The sequence below is a fragment of the Anabrus simplex genome, chromosome 3, assembly GCF_040414725.1.
Source record: "Anabrus simplex isolate iqAnaSimp1 chromosome 3, ASM4041472v1, whole genome shotgun sequence".
NCBI classification, from domain to species: Eukaryota; Metazoa; Arthropoda; class Insecta; order Orthoptera; family Tettigoniidae; genus Anabrus; species Anabrus simplex.
In genome coordinates this window covers 442,802,764-442,818,127 of record NC_090267.1, presented here as the reverse complement: position 1 = coordinate 442,818,127, position 15,364 = coordinate 442,802,764, and the positions used below count along the sequence as shown (strand labels likewise).

Sequence of the window (15,364 nt, the reverse complement as noted above, 5' to 3'; positions counted from 1 at the left end):
GTGGCTTGGTGATGGTGTGAGGTGGCATCAACAATGTGGCCCACATTGAGTTGGTGTTCATTGATCATGGGTCCCTCAATGCCCAAAGATATATCGAAGAGATCCTGGTCAGTCCTGCCCCATTCATTGCCCAGAATTTCATGCTGGCTCTTGAGAATGTCTGCCCCCATACCGCTCATATGTTGTGCTATATCTGCAGGAAGTTGAGATTCTAACCCTTGACTGGCCAGCACACAGTTGTGACATAAACCGCATTGAACATGTATGGTATACGCTTGGAAGGAACATCAGACAATGTGACATCACGTTGGCACAGTTGAGAACATCATTGCTGGAGGATTGGGATTGAATCTCGAGAGAGGCCATCCAACAACTTGTGAACAGTATGCCTGAGCATTTACAGGCCTTCATAGAGACTATGGGTGGAAACACATTTTTTAGTTACCAGTGTCTTCATGAAGTGCAATTAAACTTAATTTTGTTTGGGGCTGATGAACTTAGATGTTAGGCCCCTTTAAACAACAAGCATCATCATCATCAATTTTGTTTGCCCATAAATTTAAAAACAACTGACAAAACCAATTGAAAAGAAAACTTTAAAAACTGAAAAATTTCAAGAATTCAAAGTGTAAGTAAAATTGTGAGTTAATGCATGTTGTACATCAGTTTTTGATATTTTCTATTACCATGCTTTTAGCTTTTGTAAAATGTAAATGAATATTGGAAAACCAATTCATTCTTGTGGAATAAATTAAGATTTTAGATAAGAAAATTGGTCCACTTTATTTGCCTGTCAGTTTGTGTGTTTTTTTTGTATTTCATTATGGGATAACTGTTCAAAAAACAATGCAAATATTTGAATAGAGTACCTCTCTAAATTAACAGCATCATAAAATTAAAAGTATGGGCCTTTTTATTCTTCCTGCAGTTATAGCACAGTGCAATCCTATTTTTCATGTAATTGAAAGAGAGTTTTATCTGAGAAAATTGTTAATTATGGATTGATAATACTATCAGCAATTTTTAGAACATCAGTTACAAAAATTAGTTTGACTTTCATTTTGCTTGTTTACAATTCTCAAGCTGTGGACACTCAGAAAGAACACCTGTTTTTTGTGTATGATGATGCAGGGATTTATTTTGAGAATGTCCTAATATTCCTCCATTTTGATCAAATTTTTCTTTTGTTACAACACAACAGTTTTGCATTTAATTTCTTTCATTTGATTTCCTCAAAGTAATTTGTTGTACTGTATCCCTGACTTGAAATACCAGTGGATGTTTCTTAAAATTTCCTACACACCTGCTTACATGAGCTTGTTATCATGTATCATACATAAAAATGATCTCTTTTAATCTGAATATTGTAGCACTCTGCAGAAAAATTTACTTCACTAATATACTGTAATTAATAAAATGGTGCACCAGTAAACTGTAACAACACTAAATATAAATAATACCCCGGAGATGAGAGCATACTGATCCCTCAGTAGCAAACTACGGATTGAGTTATAATAGTTCAAGTACCTGAAAATCAAACTGTGACTGATACTCTATCCAGCTGTCAGTGAGGGAATTGTGTAGTACTATGACAGGTGACTGGATGGTGTTGGTCCAACTTTCCAGTTATAGGAAAGGCCAAAAATTGCTGCCTGAAGCACCATGTGTTCTGTTAACAATTTTTTTGTATACTCCAATTTTCGCTTCCACTCACCCACTTTGTGTATTCACTTATATCAAGATTAACTATAATTAAGTGAAATCTTTCTGCAAGCAAATTAAAAAGGAAAGAAAAACCATTTGGTTGTTTTCAATACACATTTTCTGTTACACTCATGGATTTCCGTTTTAATTTTTCACCTTCAAGTTTTTTGAAGCCTAATATTGAGAATAACTTATGCCTATTACAGGAAATGCTCTGAAAGAGCAAGGGTTGCGGCTGCCTGGGAATCCAGACTTACATGTAGCTGTTAGTGGGGCACCAGGGCCAGCAGAAGAGGAAGATGATGTGTCTGGCTCTGATGCTGAAGTTAGTAAGATAGACTTTACAGGTAAGTTGTGAACTTATCAGCAGTTATCAGAATGTATATCAATCTTGTTAGCTAGAAAACTGTTATTTATGTGAGGACAAACTTAAGCTCCACCTGGCTGAAGTGTTTTCTTTTAGCACCTTGTGAGTATTTGACATCAGTTAGTTATGACACCAATGAAGGAAGTTCCCAGAATTAATTCGCTTCATACTTTATAGTTGTTCCATATGCTTCAGGTGCGTAAAGCTGGGTAAGTTTGATGGCCTATAGTAATAGGAGCATCGGAGAAGTAGATTTTCAGTCCAAACTTTCAATGTGTCAGCAACCTCTCTGTTTTATGTAGCAGAATCGTCTACTTTATCTATAAAGTTGAATGCTGCAGGTTAATATTAGAAGCAAATGACTCTTTCTACGATTCACTAAATGGAGATTAAAGTATTGTGCACGAGGGGAGGGGTGTTTTTTGACATCATGATTTTATGTAATCATGACTTTGCTCACTCTAGATATTTTTAAACCTTCCAATATCATGTTGTTTCTTATTGAATGGACCAGGGGTATTATAGTAACCATGAGTTGGTGGATGTGCTGTTAGTGTATGGTGAAAGTGGGGCTTCATGCGTGACATAATTTACGTAAAATTACGTGATAACAAGGTGGATTTTGTGGGAAATATCAGGACAAGTGGAAGTGTGTCACTTCTCATGCTGTCGAGGGTGCAATAAGACTTTATGAGGCGAATAGTGCTTTGTGCAGAACAAGAGGATGGGTATTTTGAACTATTTTGTAAACAAATTAATGTTAACTACACATTAGCGATTGGACTATTTATTTTTCTCTTCATTCCTTTGGCTTTCACCTTTAGAGTAGACCATCCATTGCACAGGTAAAGCAGAGAGTTTGCTGGCACACTAGGAGTTTGGCCTTAAAATATAGTTCTCCAAAGCTCCCATTACTTTTAACCTCCCAACTTGCTGAGCAGAATGTGACTGAACCATGCTATATTTTATAATTTACATTTTTCTCCTTTCCTGTCCTGTAATGAACTAATTTGCATAATTTGCATTTATTTTAAATTGGTAAGATATTTAATTATAACAAATTTAGATTGATCCTTTCACGGCCCATATTAAAAGATACAATATTTTGGAATTTTGTTGTGTCAAAGAAAACAAAGAGAAATTCTTTGTTGCAAGGAGTCTTGTTCAGCATTGGTTAATAATCTGTACCTTAAAATAAAGCCCCATGAAATTTATTGGCTATTTTATCAAACCCTTTTTTGATAGATGTGACATTTGTAGAGACAAATTTTATTCTACGGTACTTCATTTATTTGTCAGAGAGAAATCTTAGTCGGTAGACAGATGTGTTTCTCTTCGGCAAAAACGGAGCAAACCCTCCAAAATATATAAAGAATTTATTTTTGTTTTCTTTGACACAGTAAAATCCCAAAAGATTATAATGTCCATAAACAATTAGTTTTTGGGAAGATATTCACCAGATACTAAGTTAAAAATAATGGATTTTTATTATTACTGTCTTGCTTCCTCTTTAGTTTCACTAGCATTCTCTCATTCTGTTATTCTTCCAGTACGTGCAGCATATACTGTTTAGTCTAAATGGTATCTGTCATTCAAAAATTACAAGTGAGTCACAATAAAATTTACTGAAACTTTGTAAATGATCATGTGATGTTTCCTAACCTAAAGTTTGTAGCTTGTCACTGAAGTTTCCAACCTTTGTTATCCTCTTCCGTTATCACCTTCAGCTCCCTTCTCTGAAAGTTAATTGTTCTTCACGGAGAATTTTCTGCTCAGGGGTAAACCTGCGGTCCAAGAAGAAACGTGTGGTTAGAGGAGAGGACTCGAGAGATGGTTTTGAAGAACCTGAGCGGCCCATGTCATGGGAAGGAGAACTTTCTGATGCCGAGATGAGCATTATTGCAAATGACATCAGCAAACCGGTACTTGTATGTATATCCATTTCTTATTTATTTATTTATTTATTTATTTATTTATTTATTAGATTTAATCATTGTCGTTAATGAAAATAAAATTAATTGATCATTTTGTACAGTTTGTTAATGCATGTATGAAGAACTGGAGTATTGGCGACATGGTTTACCCATGGGATCTTGAACACTCTACGTACATCCATGTTTTAAAGGCCTGCAGTCAATTCATTGACAAAGCTTTTAGTGTCAGTCCTATACCGTAAAGCAGTACCAGTAACACATAACACATAACACTTCACGATACGCTGAGTTTGGAATCGTAGGTCACAGTCGCACACAAGATTTCAGAAACACACTTTTTGCAGTGCTGATTGTGGTTTTGATTTCTAAGTACAGATCCCATTCTTGTGTTAGCCATCATTGTAGGCTTTTGGAGTGGGACACCCTTTCAATGGTGTTTCCATTCAGGATGAAAACAATGTTGGAGATTTTCTGTTTACTGATTACTGTGAATTATGTTTTCTGAAGGTTTATTTGAAGGCCAAAGGTGGTGATGGTGGTTACAACTAGGCAACCATCCTCTATATAATAACACTAATCTGTGGAAAAATGAAAGAAAAAAAAAAAAAAAAAAAAGAAGGGATCCGACCCTTGCTTTCTTTGTTGATGCTTTTCAAAGGAACTGAAGGTCTTATAAATTATCAGTATTATGGTGCCATATGCATATCAGGTGGTGTTGTATTTGCTTCTTGTTGATCTTGATTCTTTTATCAACTTCGTGACCTCCGACCAATGGAGAGAGGCATTATTGTAATGATTGCTATTTCAAGTGGTCAAACAGTTTGGTTATTTGACCAGTTATAACATGTAAACCAGAACCATTTAATTTTCCATCAACCACATATTGACTTCCTTTGTGTATGTCCTTTATTTTTCACTAGAACCTTGAAAATTAAATAAGTTTTACCTCATAACTACATGTAGCTTGCAACTGTTTAATGTACAGGTGCATATCACCTGAATTTTTTCTTCTTCTCGTGCCTTTTCATTTGTAGCTCTCCTTAAAAAAAAAAAAAAAAAATTGTACTCTCCAGAAAAAATCCTACCATACCATCCAGAACCATCTCCTCGCAATGGGGTACAGAAGCCACCGTCCTACTAGGGTACCTCCAGTCAATGCATATCACAAGACACATAGACTGACATGGACAAAGGAATACTGCCATTGGAGTCTCGAAGCATTGAAAAAGGTCGCCTGGACAGACGAATTGAGGTATCAGTTGGTACTCACCAATGCCAGGGTACAAGTGTGTTGCAAAGTAAATGAGGCAATTGTGGAACCCTGATATATCTTTCAATGCCTCTCACTGGTGAATGATACAGGAACCTGCTGTCAGGTCATGTCCACCCATTCGTTCACCTCTAGGACTCTGCAAGAGCCCTGTACATACAGCATGACAATGCACCGGTCCATCCTCCTGACTTGAGGCTGATTGGTTTAATAAACACTCCACAGGCATGAGGATGCTTGCCCGACTCATAAGATCATCCGACCTCGGTTCCATTGAGAACATCTGGAATGCTGTTGAGATGCGCACCTTGTACACTGCTACAACGAATCTCTGTTCATTATGGCAGGCTGTGCAATGGTCATGGATAGGTAGGATTCCCCAACACTTCTGGTATCTTATGGAGTCCATGCCATACTGCATTGCCATCATCATCAGGACATCTGATATCTCTAATTCAATTACTTGTCAAGTGTATTTATGGTATTGTACAACGGACACACTTTTTTCCTCCTGTTCTATAATGAAGCTTGAAACATTGAGGTAAAAACTGTGTGAAGTTCTGCATTGGTTAATAAATAAACTGTATCTTAAAATAAAGCCCAATGAAGTTGAGCGGTCATCAATTTATCAATCCCTTTTAGATAGATGATGTGGCATTTGTAGAGACATCTTTTATCCTTCTCAGTTGGAAGTTTTATTCCTATCAAACAAAATCCATTTTAATGTACTGGATCATCCAGTCATCTTGGAAGGGATTAAAGCAGATAGCTGTGCGGGAGGGAGGGGAGCCTGCAGGGTCTGTACCGTTTCTGGCTTTGTCTCGCAATGCAGTTTGTTTCATGTTTCAGTGAGATCAATGCCTGTAGGCAAAGTGAAGCAAGAATAAATGGAAAATAATAATAATAGGCCTAAGTATTCTATTCCCCATCAAGTGTTTTTTTTTTAAATGATTCTTATGTCCATACAGAATCCGCTCGTGTTGTTACAACAGTTTTTTTTTTTCTTCAAGAGATATTCCCAGGTGTTAGAGTTCCAAATTGTGCGACAGTTCATAGATTAGTTAATAAATTTCGTTAAATGGGAAATATTAATGATAAGAAGCGAAGAAGTTGAAGTGTACATGCTAACAGAAGAAAATCCAATATATTAGAATTCCACGTTATGGGCTGTTGGTACAAAAGTTCACAAAATAGCAGATATTGGAGTGCTGAGAAACCTAATCTGCTCCATAAGAAACTTCTTCATGATGAGGAATTAGGGGTGTGGTGCATTAGAATTTATCAGGCAGTCACTCTTGCTTGCTTTCGTATTACCCAGCCGGCAAGAAGCAATCGATTGCCAGCCTCAGCTGTTGTTCTGCGTTAATTAGATGACCTTGTATTAACATTTTTTCAGTCATGCATATTTTATATTTATAATTTTCTTACATATTACATTTTATATTTTGTTCTAGGACCATGAAGAAACTTCAATGGAGGGTGTGCAGATATGTGGGATAATGAACCCCAGTCAAGAGGGCAGTAAACATGGCCATAAATTTGAAGAAAATGCGGTGAGAGAAATGTTGTTTGTGTACATCATTTGAAATTTCCCTGTTTCTACTTCATATTACTTGCCACAAATACGGACTTCATAATTTCTTTTGAACAGAAAGTTAATTTCAAAATGTCTTCAAGGATATTCATCCAGATCAGTTTTCCTTCCCTAAGCATCTCAAATTTTACTTTAAAGAGGTGCAAACAGATTTGTTTTGAAGTAGAAATACTATTAATACTTTCAAAGTCTCTATATTATTTACCATAATTGATACAAGTTTAGCCTAGTCTAGAAAGCCAAGAATAGTAGCCAACAGGACATGTTGCATAGACCACGCATCGCCTTGTAATCTGTAGGCCTTTGGGCTGTGCAGCAGTTGCTTAGAAGGCCAAGGCCCATCAGGGTTGTTGCGCCCTGGGGTTTGTTTAAAAAAAAGGTTGATACAAGCTTAGAGTGTTATTGCCATGATAAAAACAGACTGGAAGATAAGTTGCAGGAGTCAGATCTTTCAAAGGTAGTGTTAATCAAGGATGCAAATAGATTATCCAAGTGTGATAGTGTCAAGAGAAAAACCAACATATCTCGTCTGTCACTTTCGAGAGTGTTTATGATAATACTTCCTGGCAAAACCAATGGAAGTATCTCATATTCAAATTTACTTGTATCATATTTCTAGGCTTTATCGGTAAAATAACATATTCACACCCACAGACACATTCTATTTTTCTCAGTTATATGTCTCTTTAACACGTTGAGTGCCAGACCGAAATTCATAGGATTGCTGTCTAGTACCATGAGCTAATAAGATCAAGTTACTCCCTGGTGCCAAAATGTTCACAGGCTTAACCAAGCAAATGATCGCTGAAATGAGGATATATTTATGATATATTAGGTTAACTTACTATGTATATTAGGTAAAATATTGCGACCCGATATGGGGTCTTATTGGTCATTACGAATTGTACACATGCATGTGCCCCATATGGGGTCGCACTTATACAGTAGATACTGTCCCGACGCTCGGTCATACTTACCTTTTCCTTTGCAGGGACACGTTATATGCTGTAGATTATGAAAGACGTGTTAGCTTGTTCTTACTGGAGCCGTAAAAATGTACAATCCGCGATTTTAGGTCAAGAAATGTTTGCAAATGACGACGATCCTCCGATTTGAAGTTAGGGAATTTTTGTATAAAATGTTGTTATATAAAGTGAAAATCAGGTGAATTTGGTAAATTAGGATGTAAGAGAATAATATTATAAGAAGAATTAGTAGTAACAAGTATCTAAAATGTATGTAAATCTGTTTTGTACCTCTCTGGTAGATGAAAAAGTTTCTATTTCAAGAAACTAATAACTCTCATAAGATTTCATGATCATCATATTGGCAAGTTTTGAAAAACTGAAGATTATCTGCTGGAATATGTTAAAAAGTTGCATAACAAGGGATGTGCAGTCCTCGCTAGCGAAGGACACAAATTAACTGCAGTGTTATCTGTTTTATGCAAAAGGACACACACACATATATATTTGTAACTTCATTGACGTTGCGTCTCAAATTTAGAAGGAGGATATAAAATCAGCAGTTCTTGGATGCCTATCATACATAGATTAAGAGTTGCAGATCAAAACATAAACACGCAAGACGAACCTCAAGTTATGTAACAGAACTGGCATTTCCCACCACCTGGCTGTGACACATAACTTTCCAGAATTCTTACGAGACCACCAGGCGGCTTACATCAGCCAGAGAGGTCAGCAACTACTCTTCTAGTTTGATTGCTGCCTGGGAGACTGATTACCTTGGATCGAGTACGGGTATTTCACTCGCCTTGACAAGGAATACTGCAATGTATTCGAAATGCCAGCAAACTGTATGGAATTTACAGAAAACAACACCACGATTCAACCCAGAAGAAGAACTAAATAACTGTACACACTGTTGAAGCTTCACTACTAAGAAACAACACATAATTGTTATTTTTTCTTAGAAGGTTTAACCCAGTGGTTGAATGGTTCTGAGAGACACCTTGAAAATATTTGACAGAGAATAGGAAACAGGATTTGTGTAGTTTTAAACAATAATCTTACAGACATGTTCCACAATAATGTGAATCATTTCCTTACCAAGCTAAAGAAGAACTTTCTGTTGTTCTGATTCCAGATTGATGTGCAGTTAAAGCAGCTTCACCATCAACAAGGTTCAGAAAATGGTCTTCCTGTGAATAGCGTAAACATGGCAGCGGTAGCCAGTGAATTGCCCCTGCTTGTAGACAAACTGTTGGGAAACGGCAGCTGCTTTAACACGACCCCCTCGCATAGTCCTGTTCTGCAGCAAAGGCATTATCACCACGTTTCTAGCAAACACTCTCACCATTCCAGTCAGGCAGTACCACCGACCCCTAGTCCTGACTCGGCCATCCATTCCGCATATTCGTACTCTTCTCCAGCACAAAGCCCTGTTACGTCTCGTCATGGAAGCAGTCATGGTAAGTGTGTGTAGCTGTAATATCTGGTATAGAAATAAGAGACTTCAAGGTTCGTTGTTGTGTGCTTAGTTCAGTATAGAAATTGGATGCAAATACTGTACTCGTTTTGACAGATATTCCTGATACTTGCAACTATTGAAATAATCAGATATAATATCTTTCATGTGATATTTTAATGAGAATGAGCATTGAAACAAACTTAGTATATTAAGAAATGGATAGGAACAAGCAAACATCAGTTACTGATGATTTCTCTTCACAAAGTCTGTCATTTCTGTTTGGTTATTCCACGCCAGACTTGTTAGTTGCAGCACTGTGCTGTATTTCAGAAGAAATACGTTATAATCTGAAAATTAGCCAATTCAAACTGACCCTGATCCTCATTAATTTGGATTAGTGAGATTCTACTGTAATAGGATAAACACAATGTGAGACTATTGTAGGAAAAGGGAAAAATAGAGAGAGACGAGGACAAACATGAAGACACAAAAGGACAAGGATGGTTTCTGAATTTTCATACACTTTGAGTAGATGAGCTGCTTCTTATCGTAGTTCTTCTACATCCTTTTATTCTCAGCCCCCCAGCGATCTTGTTCTGATTTTATTGATGGTGGTGAAATGTAATTGCTGAGAATTAAATTGCCCAATTTTAATGTTAATTTTAAGATGTTCAGTATATTTTTTTGGAAGTAATTTAATAAGAAACAGTAGTACATTGTTGTTCCAGTTTTATTTTTCTGTTAATGTAGTGTACTGTAGCTCTTACGGACAATATTTAACACTCACTATCAGTCAAATTTTCATCCAACTTAGGTTGCCCTCTCCCTCTTTTTTTGTTTTCCAACACCTATATATGGAAATTCTGTTTGGTAGCTTTTGATCTTTGGTACATTTTGTAATTTTGTTCAAGAATCTCAAAAAGTTGAATTGATGTTAGCACCTCATTAGTAACCAGTTTTCCCTTGATGAATAGAATATACTTTTATTATATTTAAACCAAATTTCTTAATTGTTGACCAATTTCACATGTTCCATCCAAGTGAAGTCAATTTCTGTTTACAACAGTTTATTTAGACCTTACTGAAAAATAACTTAGTGAAAATTTACTAGATACTTGTCTGATTTTCTCCTATAACAAATTGAGACCGATTTGGATCACATTTTGCAGAAAGAAATCAAATTATGTTTAACGATGCACGTGTTCCAAATGCGGCTTTCAGCACGAGAGTCAACTTAATATTTCTGTTCTGACCTCCGCAAATGTCTGACCCAAAACCAGCTCCTTGATTTCCCTTTCATTATTGTTTTAGAAGTGAAAGAGTCGATAGTATCCTACTTCTAGTGCTCTGCAACCAGCAATTCCTTCTATCCATACATAGCAGTACCCTTTGTTCTTCTTCCCTTTATGGATACCACAGTTATATAGCCAAAGCTGGCTCTTGTGAAACATGACGTGTTACTAACCTGTATATTGCATTCTTCTAGATCAGATGCAGTTACTGCGTTTTCAACCATTATAATTCAACACATTCTGCCCTTGCTTAAATAATTAATTATTACATAAAAATGGCTCAAAATAAATAGTCACTTTAATGTAAAAAGAACTATGTACTCGTAGAATGTAAACGTCAAAATCACGTTGCTTTCCAATACAGTTGAAACTGGTTAAAACGTCCCTCTGTAGTTCATTTCCCTGGTTATTACACCATTATTCTGAAGTCCCAGGACGTCCTTTTACATGCAAAAGAAACCTGGATAGCACATTTATGTCCTCTTTAGTGCATTCGTAACTCTCACCATAAGCAATTTAAATTCACGACCGCGGAGCTCGGTTGCGTGTCAGCCTACAGCTACAGGGGGTGTCAGTCCCAAGCCAGTCTTATTCTCTTTGCATCTGACGTGTTGGTACTTAATTTTATGTTCGTGAGGCCTCTTTCGTACAGCACGAGTTCGACCTGCTTCCGCGCTTAGCCGCCGGTCTGCCTAGGCCTAAACTAAGACCCGATTGGTCAAATAGAATCTTTCAGATGATGCAGAGGCAAAGAGTAACAGCGCAGGGAGAAATGTTTGAGCAGGCAGTTCGTGGTGAGTCGCGGTCTCACGCCCACAGTTACTTGTTATTGGACATTAGTTTTTATGCATTTCGTCATACACAGCTAATCAGCCGTGCTCGCAACATCAGTACAGAACCTGTTAGTATACCTATAAAAAAGTAGAAATGGATTTAGATGATAAACAAAAGTAGGCCCGCTCTCACCCATTTGACATACAGTATTTATTTCTCATTTTCAATTTAAAAGTTATCCGTGTGCTTTTTTCTTTTCCTGTGTGATGTACAGTGGTTGTTATGGAATCCAAAATAGACATTGAGAACTTAATGACTTTAATGTCAGAAATACCAGTGGTCTCGTATTTGGAAAAGCGTGATATCATTTAGACCCGTTATTGAGAGAGTATCCTCAAAATTGTACGCATCTTCTTCTCTAATGAAATGTGAAGGACACAGCATGCGTCAACTACGATGGTCCATATTTATTACCACACTGAAAAGAGTGTTGAAAAATGATCCACTGGAAAGTGCGGGGAGTTTTGCACCCGCACATACACACGGGCACGCTTTACTCCCGCGCCATCTGAAAGAGGCCTGAGTGACTTATGTACGTAAATTAAGCCTTCTGTACTTATGTGTGTAATGACGTATGTAAATTAGGCCTACTGTACTTGTGTATACAGCTGACATGTTGGTGCTTACTTTTAGGTTCATAAATTAATTGTGTAACAACGTACATAAATTAGGCCTACTGTACTTACGCATAGTGGTTTGCAGGACATTAAGTTATGGAAAAGAAGAAAGCTAGACAGTTTACAGATGACGAAAAATTTAAGTTTATTGAGAGACTGCATAACCAACACATGAAACGTGAAAATCGCCTAGATGTCGGACTTTCCAGTGACAACTTTAAACATAATTGTAAGCGACGTGTGTAGTTCGCATTTCTAGGAACATTTTTCCTTGAAGTTTTGCTATGTTGATGTTCTTAATTTATTTCATTAATTATTAATTAATTAATTATTAATTATAATTTTAAACACCTGTTTCTTTGTTTTTATCAATTATTTTTACGTTCAAACCTAACCTTAAATTTAACAATGAAATTGTTTTGTTTTTTTAACACGTTCCCTGTTTATGACGTTCATTTTTTTCAGTCCCCACAAAAACGTCCAAACCAGTTTTGGCTGTATACAGTCTAAACTCTGGGTGCTTTCCTTTGAAAAAAGGAATAACAAATGGAAAGAGCCAAGCCACCTGGTTCCTTTCTGCAGAAACAAAAATTTGACTTCTTGTTCCATCGTTTTTTGGCTGGTCCATAGACCACATTCTAATAAAGAATGGGGTTGGTTCTTTTCTGCAGATAACAGAATAGGAACTAAAGATCACTAATATTGGTGTAATTCCATTTCTAGAATTGTAAGGATAGGTTTCTTTCTGCAGAATGTGGTCCAAATGATTTTATTTAAATGAGAGAAGGATTTAAATAAAAAGTTATTAATTTGATTACAGTGTTATTGTTCACCAGTTATGCATATATTTAGTCTGAGAAAAGGGTAGATGTATCTAGCGTTCTAACATTGTTTCAGGTTTACCATCATCCGGCTTTAGCTCTCCATATACTCCCTCCCTCTCGCGGAACAATTCGGATGCCTCCCAGTATGGAGGTTCCCAACACAGTAGCTGCTACAGCTATTCGTCTGTATCAGTATCTCCCACCCAATTTTCCCCTACACATTCCCCCATTCAATCGCGGCATCTTCCCAGCCATGCTGGTTTTCCTTCCCCTGTCATGCCTCGTGGTGCAGACTTCAGTACGACTGGCTCTGTCAACTCTCCTCTCCATGTGATGGCTGGTGGAGTATTGTACGGTGGTGTCCCTGTGCCTCGAGGCAGTATGGTTGGTGTGGATGAGCAGGATGGCTCCTCGACGGATGCCAATGGTAAGTAATTTCAGCAGTTATTTAGAAGTAATTAAGATATTTTTGAGCATACATCAAAATCAAACCAAAAAATCAAAATCTCTTTATTTGCAAATGAGTTGTCTACCTCGGTGGCAAATGGTACACTAAAATACATTATTGTCAAGCACTAAATTTTAAATTAACAAGAGAAGAAGAAAATTTTCCTAGAATACAATATTATACAATTTACACTAACAATTTTTTCTATTAAACACACAGCTCATCCTTAATAAATTTATATTGTTTACAAAATTCTACTTATAATATCTCCTGTACTTACAAACATAGTCAACTCATATACAGTATGTGGAATTACTTCAAATTATACTATACAACTGGTATAAGATTAAAATTTACATTGCATTTATTTGCTTATTTATTTTTTACCCATTTTGGACCAGAGCCCCTTTTGCCACCACTTTTCAGAGTTCCTGAAGGGCCTTCACAGCTACCGTAGCGGTCCCAGGGCCCTCGAAGTCCCCACTGTACTTCACCCCTACAAGCAATCCCCTACTTCGGCTGTCCAAACTCCATAGACCAGGGGAAGGAATTCATTTATTCACACACATTTTTTTATTTTCAATAACCTGTACTGGTCGAATGCCCTCCAATATTTCATTTATTTTCTCTGTTGCTGTTTATTCTCTTCTTGATGAATATCTGTACAGATTTTGGAAAAGGACCAAACACTACCCCTGGTAAACTGTTCCACTCCTTTACGCCCTTCCCAATGATGAAAATTTACCCCAATCGCTTCTGCTAAAATTCCTTCTAATTTTATACTTGTGGTCAGTTCTGCCGATATAATTATTTTCCAACCGAAGCCTCTCGTGGATTTCTCCCCATGCTGCTTCTCCTGTATAGCCTCTATATAATCCTATAAGTCTAGTTTTCTCCCTTCTCTTTCCCACCCAAGTTCCTCTAACATTCCTGATACACTACTTTTTCTCCTGAAATCCCCTGTTACAAATCTTGCTGCTTTCCTCTGCACACTATCTATTTCTTTTATTAGGTATTCTTGGTGAGGATCCCAAGCATGTTTGCATATTCCAATGATGGACGAACCATACTCAAGTAACTTTTTTCTTTTAATTCTTTGTTGCATCCTTTAAGTAGCCTCATTATGACATGTAACAATCTGTATGCTTTCCCAACAATGTCATCAACATGACCCTGCATCCTTTAAGTAGCCTCATTATGACATGTAACAATCTGTATGCTTTCTCAACAATGTCATCAACATGACCCTTCCAGTGCAAATTACTTTCAAATCTCACACCTAAGTATTTGCACTTGCCATCTTTTGGGATAACTACCTCATCGAAAGTATATTCAAATTCGGTTTGAAAGCTCCTGTTTGTAAATGTTGTAACAGTTGATTTGCCTACATTAACCTTCATATTATTCTCTTCAACCCATTGCTGGATACTCTCAAGGTCCCTTTGTCATTCTGAACAGTCCTCAATGTTATTTATTTCCCTATAAACAATTATGTCATCTGCATACAATCTTATTTTTGATGCTATATTGTTCCCTAAATCATTTGCGTATATTAAGAAAAGTAACGGACCGGTCATACTACCCTGTGCAATTCCCTTCCAAACTTTCTCTTCCTGTGATATATTATTTCCTACTGTGACTTTCTGAACCCTTGAATTTAGAAATGTTTTTATCCAACGTATAACCCTTACGTCCAATCCTATTCCCTCCAGTTTCTTTAATAATATTCCATGTTCCACTCTATCAAAGGCTTTGGAAAGATCTATGGCTATGCAATCTAACTGGCCTCCTGAATCCAACTGATCTGATATGTCCTGCTGAAATCCCACCAGTTGTGCCTCACAAGAAAATTTCTTCCTAAATCCATACTGGCTCCTCATGAACCAATTTTTATCATCACATATCCCTCTGATGTACTTTGCTATTAAACTCTCCAGTATTTTACAAACTATACTGATCAGGCTGATTAGTCTGTAGTTCTCTGGTTTCCTTTTGTCACCCTTTCCTTTATAAATTGGTATTATTATAGAATCCTTCCATTCCTTTGGTA

The 15,364-nt window shown here is 36.9% G+C and overlaps 1 protein-coding gene across 2 annotated transcripts in view; it reads left to right on the top strand.

Moving 5' to 3' along the window:
* Positions 1 to 15,364, top strand: part of Hr39 (Nuclear hormone receptor FTZ-F1 beta) — a 190,517-nt gene that overhangs the window by 119,394 nt on the left and 55,759 nt on the right. For both annotated transcript variants that reach the window (XM_067143523.2, XM_067143522.2), the window contains exons 4-8: positions 1,911 to 2,051; positions 3,848 to 3,999; positions 6,730 to 6,828; positions 8,976 to 9,300; positions 12,940 to 13,293. In XM_067143523.2, the coding sequence (XP_066999624.2) occupies positions 1,911 to 2,051; positions 3,848 to 3,999; positions 6,730 to 6,828; positions 8,976 to 9,300; positions 12,940 to 13,293 (1,071 nt within the window). The remainder of the gene's footprint in view (positions 1 to 1,910; positions 2,052 to 3,847; positions 4,000 to 6,729; positions 6,829 to 8,975; positions 9,301 to 12,939; positions 13,294 to 15,364) is intronic.